Below are 24,152 nucleotides of genomic sequence, written 5' to 3'. Positions count from 1 at the left end.
TATTCACACCTGAAAAATGCCTTAGGCAGAAAACAACACTGATGGACAACCTGTCAGTTAGTGTATAAAGCCAGCTAAACCACAGCAGTCAGTGGCAGAAAGGAGCTGTCAAAAAGCCCTTTTCTGTGTCTTTCTGTATGTGTTGTGCATATTGTTTTGGGTGGTATGCAGTGATTTTTGTGGCAGGACAGTCCTGTCTTTATGCTTTAAAGGTGAACACACCCACACACCCACACACACACAAACACAAAAATAAACATCGCAACAAAGGAAGAGGATAAAGCAAATGGGGCACACATCTGCTGAATCAAAACTCCAGCAGATTCATGACCAAAGCATTATAGTCCACTATCACCATCCCATGCAAAACACAGGAGATACAAGCATAAATGAACTTCTTTGAGATCAGTGGCTTTTATCATCACACCAGTCAGGATGTGCAAATACATAGCCTTCAATAAATCCTAAAGGTTCACATTTATTTACTACAGCCATAAATACAGAACTGCCCTAATATCCAATTGATGTATGATGCTAAACTGCACATCAGCCTATTCTTAAACTGTTTTCTGCATCCTGGAAGCCAGTCGAGTTTTGTAAAGAATGTTACAGGCCCTACTAGGGTAACTTGTCAACAAGGTTTTGCACCATAACTCTCCTACCCCCTCAGGTCTAACAGATACCCTCTGCAGATGACTGGTGGCACCCTGTCACAGCCAGGCATATAAGGAGCACAGGACACAGGATTTACAGCAGGCCACACATTCGGATATGACATCCCATCGAACTACAAATTAGGTGCTCAACAAGTGAATTATTTCTATACACTAAGGCATATGAAGGAATCATGTGGAGTCACTAAAAGCAGGGATATTCGACCTGACAGCCTTAGGGTGGTCACCACTAACTTTTTGCCTGCCTCCCTCTACTTTTTGGACATCGTTTTTGCTGGTTTTAAGACTGTGCACTTTGCCCCTGCTAACCGGTGCTAAAGTGCAGATGCTCTCTCCCTTAAAACATGGTGACATTGGTTCATACCCAATTGGCTTATTTAATCTACTTGTAAGACCCAAGTAAAGTGCACTACATGTGCCCAGGGCCTGTAGATTAAATGCTACTAGTGGACCTGCAGCACTGATTGTGCCACCCACATATGTAGCCTCTTAACCATGCCTCAGGCCTGCCATTGCAAGGCCTGTGTGTGCAGTTTCACTGCCACTTCGACTTGGCATTTAAAAGAACTTGCCAAGCCTTAAAATCCCCTTTTTCTACATATATGTCACCCACAAGGTAGGCCCTAGATAACCCATAGGGCAGGGTGCTATGTAGATACTAGGCAGCATATGTACCTGTGCAGTTTATATCTCCTGGTAGTGTAAAACTGCTAAATTTGTTTTTACACTGCTGTGAGGCCTGCTCCTTTCATAGGCTAACATTAGGGCTACCCTCATATACTGTTTGAGAGGTAGATTCTGATCTGAAAGCAGTAACAAGGTCATATCTAGTATGGCCAGAATGGTAATACAAAATCCTGCTGACTGGTGAAGTTGGATTTAATATTACTATTTTAGAAAAGCCACTTTTAGAAAGTGAGCATTTCTCTGCACTTAAATCGTTCTGTGCCTTACAATCCATGTCTGGTTAGGTTAATTGACAAACCCCTTGTGCATTTCACTCAGACAACCCCAAACACAGGATCCTCAGTCACACCTGCACACATCTGCATACTGAATGGGTCTTCCTGGGCTGGGAGGGTGGAGGGCCTGACACTTATATTTGAAAGGACAGTGGCCTGCCCTCATACAATGGAATGCTAAATCCCCTACTGGGACCCTGGCAGACAGGATGGAACTGAAAGGGGACCTTGAGCACTTCTAAGCCACTCTTTGAAGTCTCCCCCACTTCAAAGGCACATTTGGGTATTTAAACAGGGCCTCTGACCCTACCATTTCAGAAACTTCTGGACAAGATACTACTGGTGAAGAAACTCTGAACCAGAACCTGAAACCTGCCAAGAGGAACTGCCTGGCTGCTCAAAGGACTCACCTAACTGCTTTTCTGCACAGGACTGCTGCCCCGCTGTTGTCCCGCTGCCTGGCTGACCTCGGGCTCTGATGAGAAGTGCTCTCCAAGGGCTTGGATAGAGTTTGACTCCTGTTCCTTGAAGTCTCAGGACCAAAAAGACTTCATCCTGCAAGCCTGCCAGAAACAACGCACAGCCTGCACCGTGGTGAGAAAATCACAGCATGTCGAACCGGAACGACGCAGCCAGGCTCTCCGAGAAGAGATCGACGCAGCACCAGAGTTGCGTCCTGAACTTTGACGCACGGCCCACTGGATCGCCACAAGGCCGAGCCAGAACGATGCAATCCGAGTTCCTGTGAGAAGAATCAACACAGCGCCTGCCATGCGACAGAAATTTCCACGCATCGCCCACCTGATCGACGCAACTCCTGTGATTTTGTCCTGCACGCCCAGGATTTTTCTGCATCGTCCCTGGGGTGCATGAAAACCCTGCAACCTAAAGCGGATCAAAGTCGACTCGCCGGAAATCGATGCAAAGCCTTCCCTGCGTGGAAAATTATCGATGCATCGTCTGTGTGAGCCAGGAGAAACCAACGCACACCTCCCCGTTTTCCACACATCTCCTCTTCTGCGGAACCTTGCAGATAACTTGAATGCAAACCAGGTGCTTTGTGCTTGCAAGAGACACTTGATGTTTGTTAAAGACTAAAGACTCTTTTTATCATTCTCTAAAGTGATATTTTAACTTGTACTTATCAAATCTTGATCGTTTTGACCTGCATTTAACCAGATAAATATTATATATTTTTCTGAACACTGTGTGGTTTAGTTTTGTGGTGTTATACTGTGTTATTGCATGAGTTATTGCACAAATTCTTTACACATTGCCTTCTAAATTTAGTCTGACTGCTCAGTGCCAAGCTACCAGAGGGTGGGCACAGGATAATTTGGATTGTGTGTGACTTACCCTTACTAGAGTGAGGGTTCTTGCTTGGACAGGGGGTAACCTGACTACCAATCAAAGACCCTATTTTCTAACAAGGGACTTGCTGCAAATCTACTTCATGCTCCACAATAAGCCCTGGATGGTCAAGGAAGGCCTTTGCAAGGGTGCCAGCGCAGGTGCTTTAATAAAAATTATTAATGAATGTTTATGTATTTTGAATAATACGTTTATGTAGAAAATGAAACAACGTAGAAAAATGCACAAATTTGAAAATGTTATTACGAAGAATGGCCACCAATGTTAAGGAAGTGAAATAATCAATGATTAATACTTCTGAAATATTGAATATATGTCAGACTAATGTAGTAATATGTCATATTGAGAGTTATGAAGTATGTTTTCGCTTTAATTGATTATGGGCCTTAACTTAGCGAGTGTCTTAGCCTATTTTGCCAGGCCTCATGTAAAAGCTTTATTTCTTAGTGTTTAATAATAATTTTATTTAGTTTAATAAAAATGCTGACCAAGTGAATTAAACTGTGAGATGTCTATTGTATTGTTTAAATGTGCTCATAACAGAAGCTTTTCATGTGAACCGACTGCTAGGAGATGATGTTCCTGCTAATGAAACATTTTATGTGTAATGTGTGTGAGACTGACTTTCCCTGGACAAGAACAATGAAGATACTGACTAGAGTAGAAGCTGCAACAATATTGTTACCTGACAAGCCGGATAATGAGGACATCGCAAGATGAACCAATCAACAATATGAGATCTGAGAAATATTAGAATTCATAGATTTGGTATAGTAGTTTTATTGAACAGAGTGTGAACATACAATTAACTGACCAATAGGGAATTAGGGGAAAGTTTAGGCAACATTAATATAACAACGCTGCAGAGAGAGAAACGGGCAACTCGTTCTGAGAGAAGACAGCTTACTGCCCTTATTCTTTCTGACCGAAAAGTTATTACTTTCTTATGCATCTTGATAAGAGACATGCTTATCTTTAATGCTTTATGACTTTGCCCTTTTATAATTTCTGATGCTGAAGCCTGATGTCTTGCTGATCGACTGATGTCCTGAGGACGAAGACTGATTCTGCTTTGCTGATCCACCCTAAGGATATGTATATCTGAAATGTGATTATTATGCATATTTGCTTTTTCTTTCTAGGTACCAACTGCGCTGTTTTGATAGAGCCATAGTTAGGTGTTTTTCCAAATTTGTGTTACTAAACTGTTTTGCATGAAGCCCAACATGCCGATGCTAATCTGTTGTTAGTTAAGGATTCTCACTAATTGAATTATGATAACAGGGACCAATGCTTGATGAACTTCTCTGCCGAATTCCATGTATGTTATAACTTTGTGGCAGTTGACTTTGCTATTGATTTGCACCATAACTTTAGAATGTGTTGTAGTTCAAGCTTTGATTAGATTCTGTTTCTTCCGCCGCTTTGGGCAACCAGTGTTGTTTCTGTATGTGTTTCATTTGATTTTGAGATTAATCTACATGACCTTGGCGCTGTCAATATAGGGAAATAAACATTCTAAACTTTTACTAAAGGTGTGGTTATTCATGACTGAAAGGTCATGGTGCGTGACAATTACTGACTCCATTGATTATTGCTTTTATTGATTACTAATGACTATTGGTTATTGTGTATTGATTATTGATTATGTACTGGAGCTATGGTAGGAATATCTTAATTGCAAGTCAAAAGGTTCATCCACCTATTCACGTCGCCTTGTAAGTTTACTTATTATGGTTTGATGCACTAACGAGGGCTAACACAATTATGAAATATGTGTGGCATGGTCAAGCATCTTCTGGCACACAAATGAGTTTAGCTGCTGAGTTTAGGGGCTGCAATAGTCTGAGCGATGTATGGATGAAATATACACTAACATACACGTCAGAACTTTTATAAGAGTCCGAGCAAAGGGCGGTTGAAACATATACAAGCTAGAATTCCACTGGCATCTAAGAGCTTTAATAAGAGCATAGATAGTGGTAAAACTCTTCAAGAGTCTACAGACTACACTACCCACGCCTACATCATACACAACCTCAAAAGTGCCTCCTAGCAAAGGTCAGGGTGAAATATCCACCAGCACTGTCAGCTTCCAAGGGCCACATCTACCAATAATGAGACCTGCTTAAATCTGCCTAGATCCCAATGTTGTATGCTCCAAATGTTGCGCTGTCACACAATATCATACATTTCCCCCAACCCCATCATTTTTTATTGCACCTATAGGATAATGTCCATCAAGAAAGTGTTTGTGTTCAGTCATTGGCCATATGTTTTTTCTGATTTCCCTTCTATGGTGCTCTGTTATTCATTCAAATATGAGCCTTGATCATGTGAATGTTGCGCAACCATCTTGTAGCATTTAAGTAGTTCTCTTCACTTGTTTGCTACCATTCTGTGGAGACTGTTATCTTTTGACATCGTACTCACTATCAGCATGTCAGCATGTACTGGGAGCCCTCACCCCAACCTTGCCCATCCCCATTATTGCTTTCTTAATTACAATAGCAATATTATCCAAGGAGAGAGCACTCATGAATAGTTATTGACTTCGGTTGGGGGGGAGAAGTATGGCCCTCAGCTTCACCTTGAGAGCTCTCACTCTATCCAGGTCAATATCTACCTGGGAGTGACCTTCCTCATGGATAATATTGCTAAAAAATGTAGTACACCTTAATGAGGACCTCTACATCTGCTCTACACATTAAGGCGTTAAGGGGCATACTTATAGCAAAGTGATGCAGCACAGTGCAGCAAGTCACTTTGCTGTGCTGCATCTCAAGAAAAGGACAGGAATGCTCATCTCTTTTGACACTGAACATCCACTATCATTTACATGCTGTCAGCACAAGACTGTTGGTTATGAGATAATATGGTGTAATCACTGTAACTACATGCATTAGAATCACCATTAGAATTAAACAATGAATGGGAAAAGTTAGATGCCCTTTCTGTTAAGAATGTAAGGCCCATATTTATAATTTTTTAGCACGTCATTTACGGCATTTTTTGACGCAAAAGCACGCAAACTTGCAAAATACAATTGTATTTTGTATGTTTGCGCTGTTTTTGCGTCAAAAAGCAGCACAAATGCGTCACTAAAAAGTATAAATATGGGCCTAAGTTTGATAAAAGTGACACAACATGTCATAGAAGTATGACATACTGTGACAAAACATGTCATATTATTAAAGAATTGAAGGGAATACTTCGGCAATGAGACTTGAAATTCTTTGTGCAGTTCTTATTTTCACTGATAAAAGCAAGCATGACTTCTGGACAAAATGCAAATTTGCTTAGTTGTGTCATAAACTATACTGAAAATCCAAGCACAGATAAGATAGCATTGAGTCTTATTTTTTAGCAATAGCTACAGTTAGGGCCACTGGAATTGATCCCTTTGCCATCACAGCGTTTTCTGCATATTTAATAAAACATGGTGTCTGTAGTGTCTTGTGAGTTCGCGATGATGGGTCCCTCTTGGTTCCTGATGGACTCTGTAGTACCTTGACATAAGTTTTCATGTGTGGTCAATAGATTGCATGTTAAGAAAGTTCAATTTGCAGTTACACGTAGAGCTATAAAGATGTGTAAGACCAAGCTCCATGTGTGGTAACTCGAAGATTGGCACTGCTCTGCCACAGAGTTTGCCATGGTCCAGTAAACTGCTCATGTGTGCCACACATGCCTCAGTCGAAGTGAAGATTGACGTTTGGCATATCTAGAGTCAAAGCACCACTCCTGCCAGTGTTAAGCTTTTGAAGATAATGAAAGCCTCATTGAGAAGTGTATGCATTGTTGGCCCGAAACTTGAGAGTAGGGCTGTGTAAGAGGTACTGCTCCACTACGTGGCACTGAGCTATATATTATATTGTACGACAACACTAAAGACAGTAACAACAAGGTACAGAAAATACAACAAGCAGAGTTTGCCAGGTGCAAGAGAATGCTGTGAGTAGAAGCAGATAAATGCAGAGAAACATTAGAGGTGGTGATAATCAGATGTATAAAGAATACAATCACACTTACCAAAACCTGAGGAAAGAGAGCATTCCGACCTTAGCAGCAGGTGCTACAACCCAAGCAGAAGCAAGGGGTTGTGCTTACGACTGGTGAATCACATCAGACCAACTGAAAGGCCGTGAGTGGAGGTCAGAATAGTGAACCTTTTCAATTGCTGCTGCAAAGAGCACAAAATATGGTAACACCACCTTCTTAAAACCATAAACTCCATTCAATACCACCAAAAAGCAAAATATTGGTGATAGATGGACTACCCGGATGGAACTTTTTGATGATTTTATTGATGCATTGGAAGAAACAGACAACACAAATGTTGTCAAATACCTCAAAAATGCTGCAAGTGAAGGAGTAAAAGAGGTAATAAAGAAACTGTTGCGAACTGAAGATGAGAGAAGTGTTAAATCTTAAGATCAATCCAATGACGAGTGTTGATTATGAAAGCTACATTTTCAGTCAGGAATGACAGAAATGTGGTGAAAGAATCAAGGAATTTGTTGAGAGTCTTGTCACACTCGTCAAACACTGTAAGTTCAATGAATTCAATGGTAAAGAAACCATACATCTTCGAATTATTGACTAATGTCTGTAAGATTTATTGAAATGATGAATGCTGAGAGAAACTCTTAGTCTGGAGTGAGTTCTCATGGTTGCCAGAGCAGAGGAACATGCTGATCAACAAGCTGATGACATGGAGGTGCCCAGAAAGAGTCAAGTCATGAAAATGAAAAGTAAGCGGAAAGACAAACGTGAAGAACACAAAGTGATGTCGCTAAAGAAAAAGAAACTGTGCCTTGGATGTGGATTTTCATTTTTACCTAAAGGGTAATGTCCTGCAATTGGATAAGTGTGAAAAGGCTGTGGGAAAGAGAACCATTTCATAATGGTATGCAAGGTGAAGGAAAATCTAAGTGCATCACAACAAGAAAACCGAATGGAGAGCCGAACGTTACAGAAGCAACGTTCTACGCACGTCAAAAAAGTCAAGCGGCAATATCAGCTGAGGCAAATCAACAGTGAATGAAGTTGATTGTCATCTACATTTTTTTCCAAGAGTTCTTCACTTTCATTGCCAAGTAATAGTGAGGAAGGCAGATGTGCCATGTTGATGTTTACCTCAGAAAGACATCCACACATAGGACAGGGAGGCCCATTGAGTATAATGGGTGTGTCGTTTTAGCGCCTGCTCTGAGCAGCCGTTAAAAATGGCGGAAATAATGGAGCAATGAAATGTTGTAACTCTCACTGTGCCATTTATTGGGCCTCCCTGGGCCGGAATGCCCCCTTTCATACATTAAACCTGACCCTGGCATAACCTGGTTGAAAGGGTTGCAAAGTGGCACAATGTGTGCATTGCGCCACTTTGGAAATAGGGCACAAGGAAATTGCTTCCTTGACACCACATTAGCTTAAGAAAATGACACTAGTGTGACACAAGGAGGTGCAAGGGCCTTGCAAATATGCCCCTTAGTTTCAATGTGTCATCAGCAGCAGAACATTTTCAAGACGTCATTCGACAAAACATACAACCTGTCATGAATGCTTTCAAATCAGTGATGATATATTGGTTTTCAGAGCTACCCGAAATGAACATGATAAATCTCTTACAGAAATCTGTTGTTTTCCAGCTGATTATTATTCAGGTTTAACTCTGTATACTGAGAAATGTGAGTTTCACGGAACAAAACTCAAATTCTTTGGCCATATGGTATGAAGGCAGATCCAGCTAAAGTACAAGCTAAAGTACAAGCTTTGCCAGCTACCAACCCCCCACAAGATGTTACCATGTTCCATTCATTCCTCGACATGGCCAGTTACTGTTACAGATACATAAGTGACTTTGTCACAGTAAGTGCTCCCTGAAGAGACTTAGCAAAAATAAATTCTTCATTTTACTGGTCACACTAGTGTGAACAGAGTTTTAAGAAATTCAAGCATGCAATGGAGAATGCCACTGAAATGGCCCAATATGATTGAAAGCTTCATTTAGAGGTTGTTTTTGATGCAAGCAAGGTTGAGTCGGGTGCGATCCTTGCCCAACACAATGGACAGCCAAATGCTTAAAGCCATATTGTGGCATATGCAAACAGACGTTTGTCACAAACTGAACATGCTAATTCCCAACCTGACAAAGTAAGTTTAGCAGTGGTGTGGGCTTGTGAACATTTCCACATGTTCTTGTATGGAAAACCTTTCACTCTTGCAGCCGATCATCAAGAATTGCTTGCCATCTATCTCTGACAATCCGAAAGCCAAAATGGCTACTAGAATTCAACATTGGGATTTGCAACTACAGTAATTTTACTACACTATCGTGCACCGACCAGGGAAAGATAAAAACCCTGCTGACTACTTTTCACAAGTGCCATTACAGTGTCATGGTGCCCCTTCCAAAGTTGCTGAAACCTACATTAACGTCATTGTAAAGTTCAGTGCTCCTGCCACTTTTCTTTGAAACAAATTATTACTGCAATGAGTAGAGACAGTGACATATTGATACTAAAAGACATTATTGCACATCAGTCTTGAAAACAGTACACTCGACCTCTCACATATGACAGTTGATATCTAATGTTCTAAAATGTGAAAGACGAGCATTCAGTTATTCAAGAAGGTATTGTCTTATGAGGTTTAAGAACTGTCATACCAGAGAGTCTGCAACAACAAGAAATTGAAGTGGCCCATGAAGGACATTGTGAAATTGTTGTCACTAAATGAGCTCTATGAGACCGAGTTTTGTTTCCTCATCCTGACAAGAGAGTTGAAAGAGAGCGTAAGGCCTGTCATTTGTGCAATTGCTTATCTCCCAAAGTTACTTAACATACCATGAACATGTTGGATTTACCAAAAAATGTAAGGGAGAGAATCGCTGTTGATTTCTTTGGTCATCATGACAATGGACATCACCTGAGAGTGGTTATCAATGAATACTCCTGTTTTCCCACTAGTAGAAGATTTCTCATCGATTACTCAAGAAAGAGTCATTGAGAAGATAGATTGTGTTTTTGCAAAATGGGGTGTTCTTTCAATGCTGAAGTCTGATAGTGGCCTGCCTTTCAACAATTAAGAATTCAGAGACTTTCACGATCATCTGAATGTGAAGCATCAGAAAAGCGCATCTCTTTGGTCACACACAAATGGTGTTTTCAACCGCTTTATGCGCACACCCAAAAAGACTGTACAGCATGCTAAATTGGAGCAGCTTGATCTGAATTCAGCTCTCCATGCTACTTTTCAAGCTTATTGGTCGACTTGTCATTCAACGACAGGTGAAAGTCCTGCCACCCTCATGTTCGAGAGAGCGATGAGGACAAAGTCACTACCTGGACCAACAGCAGATCTACAACAGATGGTGAACTTCATTGAACAGACTTGTGTCATAAACTAAAGATGAAAGAATATGCTGACAAGCATTGATGTGCCAAGAACATTGTTTTCAATGAAGGAGTAGTTCCCTTTGATGCTGAACCCTTCAAAGATGTAACTTGCAAAGGACACATGGTGACTGCTCACCACCCTGGAAAGTACATTACGAAAGATTCTTCACACTGCAGTCATCTGCCTCATAATTTGTCAGTTCCTGATTTCAGAGATGAGGCTGGATTCGAGTATGACAGTAGAGAGCCCCTTTCACTGCATCTGTCCCTATAGCACCAGTGCCAGTCATGGATGCTTCTCTTCTCTGTTCACAGTCACAGCCTCAGAGGACACAATCTGGGCATTTGGTCAGAAATCCACGATGACTTATAGAGGAGTTGTAAGATATATATCTGTATAAAAATATTTTTTATTTAATGGGGGTGTAGTGTTTTGTGATTTAGCGATGATGGGACCTTTTTGGTTCAGGATTTACTCTGTAGAACTTTGACTTAAGTGTTTGGGTGTGACGAATAGATTTCATGTTTATAATGTTGAGTTCAAAGTTACACACAGAACAATAAAGACGTGTGTGGCATAGTCATGTACAAATACTCAGGCTGGGGACAATGCTACAGTGTCTACCTGAAACTGATCAAAGGCCACTAATAAAAATAATCACCACACTTAGCACGTTGTACTAGCGCACGCTATGCAAACATTAGCTGGTCAAATTTGACTTGAAGATTGCTGGATTCAAATGTTAAACTAGTAAAGAGGTGAACTATCTCCCACTCACATGCTGACAGGCAAACAAGAACCTCGCTCTCTAGCTTTCATTTATTTAATTTCCTCCATTTTCTCCACATAATAAAAAATGTATTTATTGATTTCTCCATTTTCTAGACAAATGGAACCCTCATTTTTCATTTCATCCATTTTCTAGACATAATAGAACCTTCATTTATTGATTTCCTCCATTTTGTAGATGTAATTAATCCATGGGGGTATATTTATGGCTGGAGTTGAGTTGCTCTTTAACCAAGCAACGTGGTGCATGCACAGGCAAGCCCACGCAAGGCCATCTTGTTTGGCTCTGAGTGGCTTCATAAATCCAGAGTAATGCAAAGCAGCCCAAATTACTGTGTTGCATTACTCTGGCCCAGGGGGGTATTCCATAGGGCTTGTGTGGGTGTTCCCATGCAACATCCATGGATTTTGACACGTTCTAAGATTTACCAAAAGTTGTAGACCTGGGCATTCACCAAAATGGTACACCTTCCCAAGTGACAAGAAGTATCTTTATTTCTCCTTGTTTATTTCTTCTTTCTATGTGTGCTGCATTCTGCAGCACACATACAAAGAGGAAAAAGCCTCAGTGGATTGTCTTTGTGCTGGAAGGTGACCCTTCTGGCACAAAAACAATCCTTACAACACAGGCACCCTTGCACCATGGTGTCGGTGTTAGGAAGCCAAAATGGTGCCAGCGCGGGGACAAAGGCAGGAATGCACGTATTCTTTTAAATATAGCACTTTATGTCCTTTCCCTGTCACGCAACCCTTGATTTTTAGAGTTCCTCCATTTTCCAGATATACCATTTTAGGGAAACTGTCTGTTGTCAGAGAAATAAAAATCAGTGTTTATTTCTGCTTTTTCCTCAATGAGTCTAAAAGAGTTTGCCTGTTTGTCTGTATGAATGCTTTATTGTGGAATTCTTTTAGTTCCCTGTCCAGCCTTCTCTAAATTAACACCCCTTACCATTCTTGATGTTTTTGGTTTCTGTTAGAGATGTGGTCTCTAACTGGCAGAGCTATACACCTTTGTCCAAGTAGGGACCACAATCCTAGTCAGGGTAAATCACAACACAATCCAAATTATCCTGTGCCCGCCCTCTGGTAGCTTGGCACTGAGCAGTCAGGCTTAACTTAGAAGGCAATGTGTAAAGTATTTGTGCAGAACTTTATACAACACAGTGAAAACACCACAAAAAGGCACCACACAGGTTAGTGAATAAATAATATTTATCTGAATAAAATACTGTTGGAACAATGAAAATCCAGTGTATACAAGCAAAGTTATGAATTTATAAAGATTAAATCCAACTAAAGCGCCTAGAAAACACAATTGCTCCAACTGGGGTTATCACGGCATCATTGACGGAGTCGTTCCCAAGAATCCAACACTACCAATGCTCATTACGGAGTCACACGGACACCAGGTACAGTACCTTTTAAAAATGAAGAACAAGGACATTGCACAGAGTCAGAAAGAGGCGTCAATGGGGTTGGTGCGGCATCAGTCCCTTACGGCTTCTGAGGAACAAGGCATTGGTTTTCTGCTGTGAAGCAGGTGGAGGTGAGGCTTCGGTTCCATCTGGATGCAGGACAAGATGAATCGCCAATTCCTTGTGACCTGGCAGGGTCGCTTGCTGGTTCCGGTCCGTCAGGACGTGATGTGTCGATTCCACACTATTGCGATGCCAGCAGAGTCGTGGCAGCAACAGACTTGTGCTGCAGGCCACGGTCATTACGTGCAGCAAGTGCCATGGAATGGGAGCAGGCAGTGGCATCACTGGCATCGCTGAAGTTGTTCCAGAGTCGCTAGAATCAAGTACTAGCAAAAACCTAGTAATTGAATTCTTTGCTGTCCCTGACAATTTAGAACAGGGGGCAAGCTCAATACAAGTCCTTTGAGAGCACTTTGAGGGAAGGCAGAGTCCTTCCAGCACAGTCAGAGGCCTGGAAGGCAGCAGGACAACAGCAGGGCAGCAGTTGGGGAGTTGATGGGGTCAGAGACACAGTTTATATATTCAAAAATGCCTTTAAAGTGGGGGAACTTTGACGCTAGACCTGTCTAGTATCAAAATATCGGAGTTAGCTCCATTTTTAGGGAGGGTCAATCCACCTTGCGTCTCATTTCGACAAATTAGTCCATTGTGTGAAGGCAGGCCGCTGGCCTTTGAAATGTAAGTGTCAGACCCTCCACCCTTCCACCCAGGAAGACCTATTCAGTATGCAGATGAATGCAGATGTGACTGATTGTCCTGTGTTTGTGGTTGTCTGGGTGGAATGCACAAGGGAGCTGTCAACCAGCATAGACCAGATGTTGATTGGAGACAGGCTGTAAGGCACAGATCGTTTTAAGTGCAGAGAATGGCTCACTTTCTGAAAGGGACATTTCTAAAATAGTAATATTAAATCGAACTTCACCAATAAGCAGGATTTTCTATTACCATTCTGGCAATACTAAATATGACCTGGTCACCCCTATCGGATCATAATTTAACACTCAAAAAGTATATGTGGGCAGTCCTAATGCTAGTCTATGAAAGGAGAGGCCTCCCAGTAGTGGAAAACAAATTTAGGGGTTTTCCAGTACCAGGACATATAAAGCACACAAGTACATGTCCTGCATTTCACCCTCATAGCACTCTGCCCTATGGGTTACCTAGAGCCTACCTTAGGGGTGACCTATATGTAGAGAAAGGGGATTTTAAGGCTTGGCAAGTACTTGTATATGCAAAGTCGAAGTGGCAGTGAAACTGCACACACAGGCCTTGCAATAGCAGGCCTGAGAAGTGGTTAAGGGGCTACTTATGAGGGTGGCACAATCAGTGCTGCAGGCCCACTAGTAGCATTTAATTTACAGGCCCTGGGCACATGCAGTGCACTTTACTAGGGACATATACATAAATCAAGTATGCCAGTTTGGGATGAAGAATGTTGCCATGTTTAAGGGAGAGAGCATATGCACTTTAGCACTGGTTAGCAGAGGTACAGTGTACAGAGTCATAAACAACCAGCAGAAATTGTGCCAGAAAAGTGGAGGGAGGCAGGCAAAAAGTTGGATGATAACCACCCTAAGGCTGCCAGGTCTAGCAGTTTCTATTTTAAGGTTCTCCCACAAGGAATGGAGATGGAGTACATAATCACATGAAGTAATAATTCTGTGCCACTTTAAACCGCAAGGGTTTCTCTTTGTTAAAAACTATGAAAAAGTGCAATGGTTATGTTAATAACATGTTTTTAATGCAACCTTTCATAGTGTGGCGTTTGTAATCTTTAAATACTGTAAATAAAAAGCTTTATTATTTTTTAGTGTAATGACAACTTAGTCAGAAAAATAAAATGGTGAGTTGGCCTCACTGGGATGAAAACTCTTTGGGACATTTTTATGAGAAGCTTGCGCGATCAGAGCATCCCTTTTTTTTAATGCTCCGGCAGAGCAAGTCTCTCAACCATATCTATGAGACCATGCAAAGCCACTTGGCTTGGCTTTGCTTGGCCTCATAGATATGGAGTAAGACAAAGCAGAGTAAGTTGCTTTGTTGCCTTACTCTGCACCACAGAGGCTTTCCATGAGCATTGCAGAGGGATTTCCTATGCAACACCCAGGGCTTTTGATGCTGCCCTAGAATTACACAATCATGCAAACCTGTGGCAGTACCAAAACCTTATGCCTCCCAGAACACACATAATGAGGAGAAATATTTGTATTTCTCCTCATGTATTCTCTTCACATGCGGGCTACATTCTGTAGCACACATGGAAAGAGGAAAACGTCTCTCTGTATTGTTTCTGTGCAGGAAGATGCCTGTTCCTCCACAGAAACAATCATGTATAAAATGCAGGCACACTTGCACCATGGTGCAAGTGTGCCTGCATTGGCGCTAGGCAGCCAATTGTGCACCAGCACAGTAGGAAAGGACAGGAATGTATTGTATTTTATAAATATGGTGCATTTCTACCCTTTAACATTGGTGTAGGGTAGTACAGGAAGAAGGCTTGTGGTGCTGTAATATGCCCTTTCCACATAAATAAGAGCCTGTGTTTGAGGAGCAGAGAAGATGTCAGCAGAGAGTCCTTCATTTCCCGAGCCATGGTGCAATGTTTTAGACTGTCTCAGGAACATAATTGTGTGACCACAACTAACAATAAATAAGATGACATAAAATCAGATGTGGAGTTTTGAACTTGCTTACTCCCCATTCTGACTTTTGCATATATTAAAGTTGTGGGGATTTTGTTGAATACTGGCCATGCAAGAATCCACAACAAGTAAAATGAATTTGCCTTAAGTGGTTATATTTTTTCTCCTGTACAGTTGGCTTCACAAGTTTGTACTGCTTCTAAGACTCTGTGCACAGATTAAGATAAAGCACTATATGAATTCAATAAACATTAAATGAATGTAGTGATTCATCATGTGAATATCTTTTTCGGCCGATGACCAGTCTAAATTGTTTCCTTTACCTTTCAGGACCAAACTGCTTTGCAGAAACCATTATCATTCCAGCTGGGCGAGAGGTGAAAACAGATGAATGCACTATATGCCACTGTACTTATGAAGAAGGCACCTGGAGGATTGAACGCCAAGCCATGTGCACTAGACATGACTGCAAGCAGATATAAGAAATCAAAATGTCAAAGTGCTCACTCTTTTTATAATATGATATTGATATCTTAGATGACCCTGGACAATCAGAATCCCTTCAATAAGAAGGCCTTGGGACCGAAGACATAACAATAATATAGAATCTTGGTATATGTTTTTCATAAACCTTAAGAAACACATCACTATATAGATTTATGTTCACTAAATGTGCTTTTTCACAGTGATTATACTAAAGTATATATCAATAGTATGTGTAGCTCTATAATTCTGTTATAGAGTATAAAATAAATGTTTTATAGGGATAAGCAAAATAAAGTACTGTTCATTGTTCTGGTTTATTTTGTAGCTGTACCACATGTAAACAAATATTCACCCTTTGAGTTAATGACCATTTTAGATTTGCAGGAAATTGTGTAAAAATGTAACCAGATGCAACAGGCATAACAAACAATATGTGTTGAAATATATATTATGTGTTTGTATTATGGGTTGGCCTGTATGTTTCCCTCTTAAAGGCGTACAAACACAAACACACTCACACATATATTCACTATTCCATATTGCAGAAAAACTGAAATTAAGTAAAACAGGACTCCTCTTGGCAAGGCAAAATCAGGTTTACTGTTGTGATAGGGAGAGTAGCTATCCCCACACAGGTAGAGAGCTGGTCTCAAATGGTTGCTGTGAGCCATGTATATAGTTACATGAAAAACGTTTGTTACACAAGGTCAAATAATAGGTTACCCAATAATTACATATGTGTTACAAAAGCATCACATCACCTATGTCTTCAAACTCCTAACTTTTCCTCTACACTTTCTTCATTGTAATTCTAACAATGCTTAACAAACCATTAATTTCCTTCTTTCGTACACATGCGAGAGTGTGTTTTATTGTGTGCTCCCAAGACTTCTTATCAGATTCTGTGTACAATTGCCTAACTCTATCCCCTGCACATATTCTTTCAATCACGTGTTCAATTTGCAAAGAATACATTGTTGTGTGCTGTAACCTTAAGTTCCTCTAAGCTTGTAAACACAGGTTTACCTTTAACTAAGACCTTCCAGAGCATGAACTCTATTTTCCAGTGAACAATTCACCTGTCTTTCACCATTAGGGAACTTAGGCCTGCACTGGTATTTTACCAAGATAAAACTCTAACACTCTCTACTACTGTCTGCGATCGTGCAATTTCTTCACATTTTGTTTCCTCTCTAACATTCCCCCTCTAGTTGATAGTTTAACTATTGGTTTGAATCCTAAGTCTGCACTTGGCACCAGACGATATGGATTGCCCTGAGCATCTACTACTCATGTAGGTGTCCTAACTGTAAACATCCTTCCTGCCTTTGTACTGATCTTTCTACAACATGCTATAATTAATTGAATACCACAATAAATCAACAACACTGTCACAAGGGCTGGTAATAAAGTTTTTAACAGTCCTGACATCAGGGACACTAGCAAACCACCCACTGAACCAATTATCTGGGCACCTCCTTCATCTACCATTTTCTTTTGCAGATTATGCAAAGTTTGTATAGCCTTTGAAAAGGTTCCATTGTCCACCTTATTTGCTGGGTCAAAAGTACAACAAGCAATTCCTATCTTGGCACATACCCCACCTTCCATGCCCATCATGAGGTTAAGTACATAACAATACTGCATGACCATTATTCTTATAGCACGCAGCTCTTCCTTTATGGCATTAAATCCATCTTTTGTGGTATTAATTTTCTTCAGAAGTTCCCATCTAGTTATTTCTAGCCATTGAGCAGTTGCCTTTGCCTGAACAAATGGCAGGATACTTCCAAAAAGTAACAGAGCATCATTAAACAACCTGTACCCTTGGGAAACAGCCTTTCAGGGTGTACAGCATTAATATTCGGCAGCACATCTCTGTCAGTGATGATGTTACCAAGTTGTTGCATGACTCATGGGGTGTTCATGTAGCATAGAAAGGTTAACTCCTGGAATTACCAAGACAGGGGTATGCAAAGGCACTAGGGAACAGAGGCCTCTCTAGTTCTGCCGTAACTGAGCATTCTCCACACTGCCAATAATAGTCCATGAGTCTGGAGGTGCCCCTTATATGTTGGCGTTATTTATTGTGGCACTGCTGTTGAAATTCTGTCCTACATTAACTGTGCCATTTCCTCTGAAACTTAAAGAAACAGACGTTCATTTCATGACTTTCTGAGGACTTACTTTACCATCCATCTAAGTGTATCACACAATATTATCATTTCAGATATATGCACACTTCTGTACTGCATCCTGACTAATAGCAGTGCCATTCTATAAAGATATGTCCCCACAGGAAAATTCAATATCAGAATGACATTGATCATGAGCACAAGCTGATCCTGTAACTTTAAATCCTGTCCTACGAACACAATCTAGAGGTAAAGGATTTACTAAATAACTATTACACTTGGTCGGCTGGCATGTTCCTCCTAAAGATCTAAACCTTAAACCATTTCTATCCATTCTGCACTGTTAGGAAGACCTGTTTCCTTCATTCGTGCTATCTCATACTCAATGTCCTGTCTGTCTGTAAGGATATATAAAAACTTCTGCTAAGGAATCATATTTTGTGGAATTAACTAGAGATTTTACTATTCTATTGTGCTGGTTACATTCAGGCCTTAATCCTACACAGGTAGAGATGCAAAAGACGTAGGGACTCATTTACAAGGATTTTGTTCTGCAGTAGTGCAATTTTTTTACGCTACGGAGGCACAAAATCAATGCCAGATTTACAAAGTGGAATTAAAGGTCTCTAGCTTTACTTTTCTAGGGCTAGCATCATTTTTCATCAGATCTGGCTGCATCAGATACCAACAATGATATGCAAGGTAGGTGTTCTCTCAATGCTAGCCCACTTGTGCCGTATTTACAAGCATGTCAAAAAATGACACCTACCTATGAAATGTTGTGCTAAATCTGACTTTTGTCAAAATTGTAATGCCTGGTCAGACCATACATTAAAATGTCTCCCAGGTAAAGGTACATAAGGAGAACACTCACAAAATACCCTGGCAATGTGTAGGACAACATGGTCCTACTCCTCTTACAACTTAGGACACCAAGGAGACCAGTGCAACCCCCAAAAACAACACCACACCATCCAGCACAATCACAGTTACCACCCCCCAGACCACAGAGGCAGCGTAGGAGAAGGGAGAGTGTCTACCACCAGGAGGTCATCACTGTCTACTGGCTGCACAGAGTCCATCATCCAACTGATCTACCTCATTGCATCACATCTTCAACCAGCGGTTGAGCAATCCACCAACATCTCACATTTAACTAAGCTCCTAGCTGTGCTTCATCTCCATGTGTCGGGATCCTTCCAGACCACAGCAGCTCGAGTGGGTGGAGTATTGCAGCACTCCCTGTCTGCATTTCTGCCCTCTGTTCTGGATGCAATCATCCACCTCATGCCCCAACACATCCTCTTCCCTATCACCCAGCAATTGCAGCAGGAAATTAAACAATGCTTCTATGCAACTACTGTGTTTCCCCATGTCCTCAGACCCATCGACTGTACACATGTGCAACTTGTACCACCTGTCCCAACAGAACATGTGTACCGCAATCAATGAATGTTCAGGTCATCGTGGACCATCACAGCTTAGTCATCTATGTGCTGACCAAATAACCAGACAGCGTCCATGACTCATTCATCTTCAGAAACTCAATCATCAACCAGAGGTTTCAGGATGAACAATATGGGAATGGCCTGCTTTTAGGTAAGCAAACAGCAGGTACCTAACAGTCACAAGAATAAAGACATATGGGGGGCACAATACACAGATCACTTTCTGCCTACACAGATAGGAACTGCATTATGAGGCCTGTCACACATACATGCACTATGCCTCTGTACACAGAGCTAATGCAAATCACCCTGACATACAGGTGAAGACATCCCAAGCTAATTTTGCATAATTTGCACGATGGAAAGACACACAGCCATGCAGAACAGACAGGAAATATGCTCTACATCTCCGTGTGCAAGGGAGGTGCACTATTTACCCTGGGGGTGGTTACATGCAACACACGTGGGACATCAGCCATGTCATGCCTCAAACATCAGGGATTAGGGGCCTCGGTTAACCCGTCGTTGTGCCACTCAGTGCCACCATTGCAACATTTGTTGAATGGTCCCCTGGCACAGTGTGCCACTGATATTTACAAGGCCATGCAAACCCACCTTGCTTGGCTTATCCTGTGCTGGTAAATATGGAATCCCTTACATGCATAACACTGTGTGAAAGGGCCCTTCCAGAGGTGTTGCTTGGGGTATACCCACACAACACCAATGGACGAAAAATGCACCTGACTTATTCAAAGATTTACAAGGCAGAGAATGTATCACACTTTTACACCATCTCAGGGGTGGCACAAGAGTGACGCAATGGGTAGAAATATATCTATCACATCTTCCTTTTCCCATGTGTGCTGCATTCGGTAGCACACAAAGAAAGAGGAAAACATTTCTCATGATTGTTTTTATGTGCAGAAAGGTGTTCACTCCTCCACAAAAACTATCATCCCCACAATGCACGTACCCTTACACCATGTTACAAGCCTGCCTGCCTTGGTGCTAGGCAGCAAGCTGCGCATAAGTGCAGGGCGAGAGGACAGAAGGGTGCCATATCTTGTTGATAAGGTACTTTCCTCGCTCTCCACAGTATAGCATGGCAGCACAGCAAGGCATTTGCTGTGCTACCCTGTGCCATGGGGCACATCAATGAGAACCTAGGTGCCAGATGACAAATCACCGCCATGGCCAGGTCACATGTAATTGTACAAATGTCCAATGCTATGTCAAATAACTCACATCTCACATGTGTGAAGTCTAATGGTACACACTGACATCACTTGGCATGGTACTGGGGCAGCAGCCTTGTCTGGAAGGTGCTCATGCATACACAATATACATCCTGAAAGCTAAGAGATACACCAACAGCCCCTGATGCAAGTGTGAATGTGTACTCTTGAGGCAACTTGTGTGTAATTCGACTTGTATAGACCTCAATTGGCATGAGTCCACAACTAATGTGTACCAGGTCTCCTTCTTAGAGATGTAGTACGGTGCAGGAAGTTGTGTAGCTAGACTGCTGATTAACACCCACAAATCTGCAGGATACATGTTTTGTGCGCACAAATTGGGCACAATTTCCTCACACATGTACACAATGCCACTACACTGTGTAATGCAAACATGTTTTGAGAAATGCCAGTTGTCACCCATTTGTGATGTGTGAAGACATACTGTGTGGATGGCATTATATCTACTGTCATGGACAATGTATCAACCATGTCTGGCATGTCACCAACAATCTAGGTAGAATCGACAAAAAAGATTCCCAAGCACAATCTGTTGCACCACACATGTAGTGACAACACAAAACATTGAGTGGACTAGAGCAATGGGAATCAAACACCACCCAACCCTGCTGCACAAATATGACAGTCAAGAAGTTTATTGTTATGATCTATCTGCGCTTGTACTGCATTTGACCCCATATACAGTGAGTGAACAGGCCACTGGAAACTGCACCACACTGGCATGACTAACATATGATGTGGTCATAGTTGGCTGAAATGCATGGCAATACCAATACACATGACACACATGGATGTTTGCAAATGCAGTACACTAAAGCAATTATATATTGTTTTTACATTCGCATTTCAGCTGATCAAGGTTACAACATTCAGCCATCGTGATGACCCCTATTGCTCATCCACCAACAGATGCGTAGAGGGGCTATAACCAGGTATATATTGGGATCATTGTTGAGAGAACATTTGGCTTGTTAAAATCCCTCTTCCATTTTCTGGATGTATCAGGTTGGCAAATACTTTATTCACCCTCATTAGTGTGTAAGATGATCCTGGCATGTACCATACTGCACAACATCTGTGTGAAAACAAATGTCCCCTGGGATGAGGAGCAAGAAGCTCCCCAGGAAGAGGAGGATAACCACACAAATCATCCAGACATACACAATACTGTTGCCGGGCACAGGGACATTCTCACATTTTCCAGCATTTTTCACATAAATACCTGGGGAGTAAGCATGACTGCTAAACATGTAAATATCTCTTCCCATATAACATATGTCTTGGAGTGTATGTCAAAGTACTATTTCCCAAAGAAAACTATATCCAGGAAACCATGAGTAGGCCCAAAGCATTGTAAATCTAGTGAGAACACTGTTGTCATCCACTAAGTACAAGACACAATGCACTGAGCTCAGAAAAGTGTGGTGTGTAATGTTTACATTGCCTCCCAAATAAACATGGTTGACTGAAAACACACATATATGCCATTGAACTGTTGTACCAAAATGGAAACAGATAGATAGGAATCACTTTGTGATGCATCAGGGCAACACTGTTTGCCAAGGCCTGTAAATATTAGTCAGGAACTTTTGATCACTGTGAGATATGTGTCAAATCAATAGGTGAAACTGCTGACAACTCACAACATTGCAATGTCTAACAAATCAGTGGTCATCCTGCTTGTTTGTCACTCAATATCATTGCCTGTCTCATGCTATCAGCTATGAGTCTGAGTACATCATGATACAGTATGTCATGTACATAGATGAGGGGCCATTAGCTGTAAAGAGCATTCCCCCAAACCACCCCTACTCTCTGTGCAGATGCCAAAGGATATTGGTCCACTTTTAAGAAAAAGTGACGCATCAGAGCTGATGTGCCACTTTTCCTATACCTCCCCCACACGGGCACCTAACAACACCATGGTTGCGACATATTTATAAAATGGTGCACCATGGCGGTCATCAACATTTTTGATCCTATTGTGGCGCTTTGCTACACTAGTGTCCAAAATGTTGACTCTAGTGTAGCAAAGAGCATAATTTTAACGCCTGCTCTGAGCAGGCATTAAAAATGATGCAAAGAATGGCACAGTGAAATCAGTTACATTTCACTGCACCATTTTTGCGGGCCTCCTAGTGCCAGAATGCCCCCCTTGCATACATTATGCCTGCCGCAGGTATAATGTGGTGCATGGGGTTACACAATGGTGCAATACATGCATTGCGCCACTTTGTAAATATTGCATAGGAAAAAGACACCTTAGCACACAAAAAATGATGCTATGTCGGTGCTAAGGTGGTGCTAGGGGCTCTTAAATATGCCCTGTTGTCTATAGCTGACTACTCTTCACAAGCACACCCACAGGGAAGCCACGCAGAGTCCAAATCATTGCCTCATCTGGGCCTGCTACATTGCGGAGGGGGATACTAGAAAACAGCAGTATTACACCTGTAGTCATGATAGGTAGTGGGACCATTTACCCTACTCCCCACTAATAGCAATTGAAACAATACCACTGTGCTGTATACTGCCAGACACATGTGCAAGACATAATCTCCCATGGCCCATTGACCACGAGGAGCAGGAACAGTTGGATGATGAGTATGTTGAAGATGGGGAACAATTCTAAAATGTAACATCAATAGCAGCAATAATGCAGAGTCCACAATGTTTAGTCATGTGTGGTAAATTCGTGAGTGACTCACACAATGTCTGAAGAGTTTGATGACAAGAAAGACACTACCCATGTGAGAAAAGATAACAAACCGTGTGTAGCCAAATTACCTGCCCAATCACAGTGCGAGAAAGTTATAGTACAAAAAAGTTTAGTTACTGAAATGGTGTGGCCTGACCCTCGCTGTACCCTGGGTCTGCTACCTAGGCCTAGGGCCACTACTCTGAATAAAAGGTATATGCTACAAGCACTATTGCAACGACAGACACCTGTAAGTCATTAGTAGATGATAGGGCAAGGTTGACTCCAACTACCTGTGAGTCCTTAGTGGATAGTAGAGTAAGGTTAAATCCAACTGCTACCTATAAGTCCCTAGTAGGTAATTGGGCAGGGAAGTTTTGACTGTCTGCTGCATGTCAAATGTGGTGCCAGGGTCAGATACAATATACAGTAGCAAACTGACAGTGTGTCCCCTGAAAGGTGGCCCCTGGAAGAAGGGAACATGATCAAATGGCAACATTCACTTATCCATAACATGTGTGTACTAAGGGCCTTATGTATTGAGAAATTGTGCAGCGCGGTGCTACAAGTAATTTTGGACACCAGGCTGCATAATTTCCAGAATGCAGGGATGCGCTGTGTTTACAAGAATACAGCGCATCCTTGTGTTCCCCCCTGTACTGGTGCTAAATCAGCTGCCTAGTGCAAATACAGCCACTCTTGTGCCATGGTGCAAGGGTGCCTGCCTTGCTGGGGTGGTTGTTTTTGTGCAGGAAAGGACACCTTCCTTCACAAAAAAAATCAATGGTGAGTTGCTCCTGTTAGAAATGGGG

The 24,152-nt window shown here is 41.7% G+C and overlaps 1 protein-coding gene across 1 annotated transcript in view; it reads left to right on the top strand.

The window, feature by feature from the left end:
* VWC2 (von Willebrand factor C domain containing 2) overlaps nt 1–18,595 on the top strand; it is a 720,747-nt gene extending 702,152 nt beyond the window's left edge. Inside the window, exon 4 of the mRNA XM_069216931.1 lies at nt 15,648–18,595. Coding sequence (XP_069073032.1) covers nt 15,648–15,799 — 152 coding nt within the window. The 3' untranslated portion in view covers nt 15,800–18,595. The remainder of the gene's footprint in view (nt 1–15,647) is intronic.
* Nucleotides 18,596–24,152: the final 5,557 nt, after the last annotated feature.

This window comes from Pleurodeles waltl, chromosome 2_1, assembly GCF_031143425.1.
Source record: "Pleurodeles waltl isolate 20211129_DDA chromosome 2_1, aPleWal1.hap1.20221129, whole genome shotgun sequence".
Classification (NCBI taxonomy): Eukaryota; Metazoa; Chordata; class Amphibia; order Caudata; family Salamandridae; genus Pleurodeles; species Pleurodeles waltl.
Note: the sequence above shows the minus strand (reverse complement) of the source record. Positions and strands in the feature narration are given on the sequence as shown.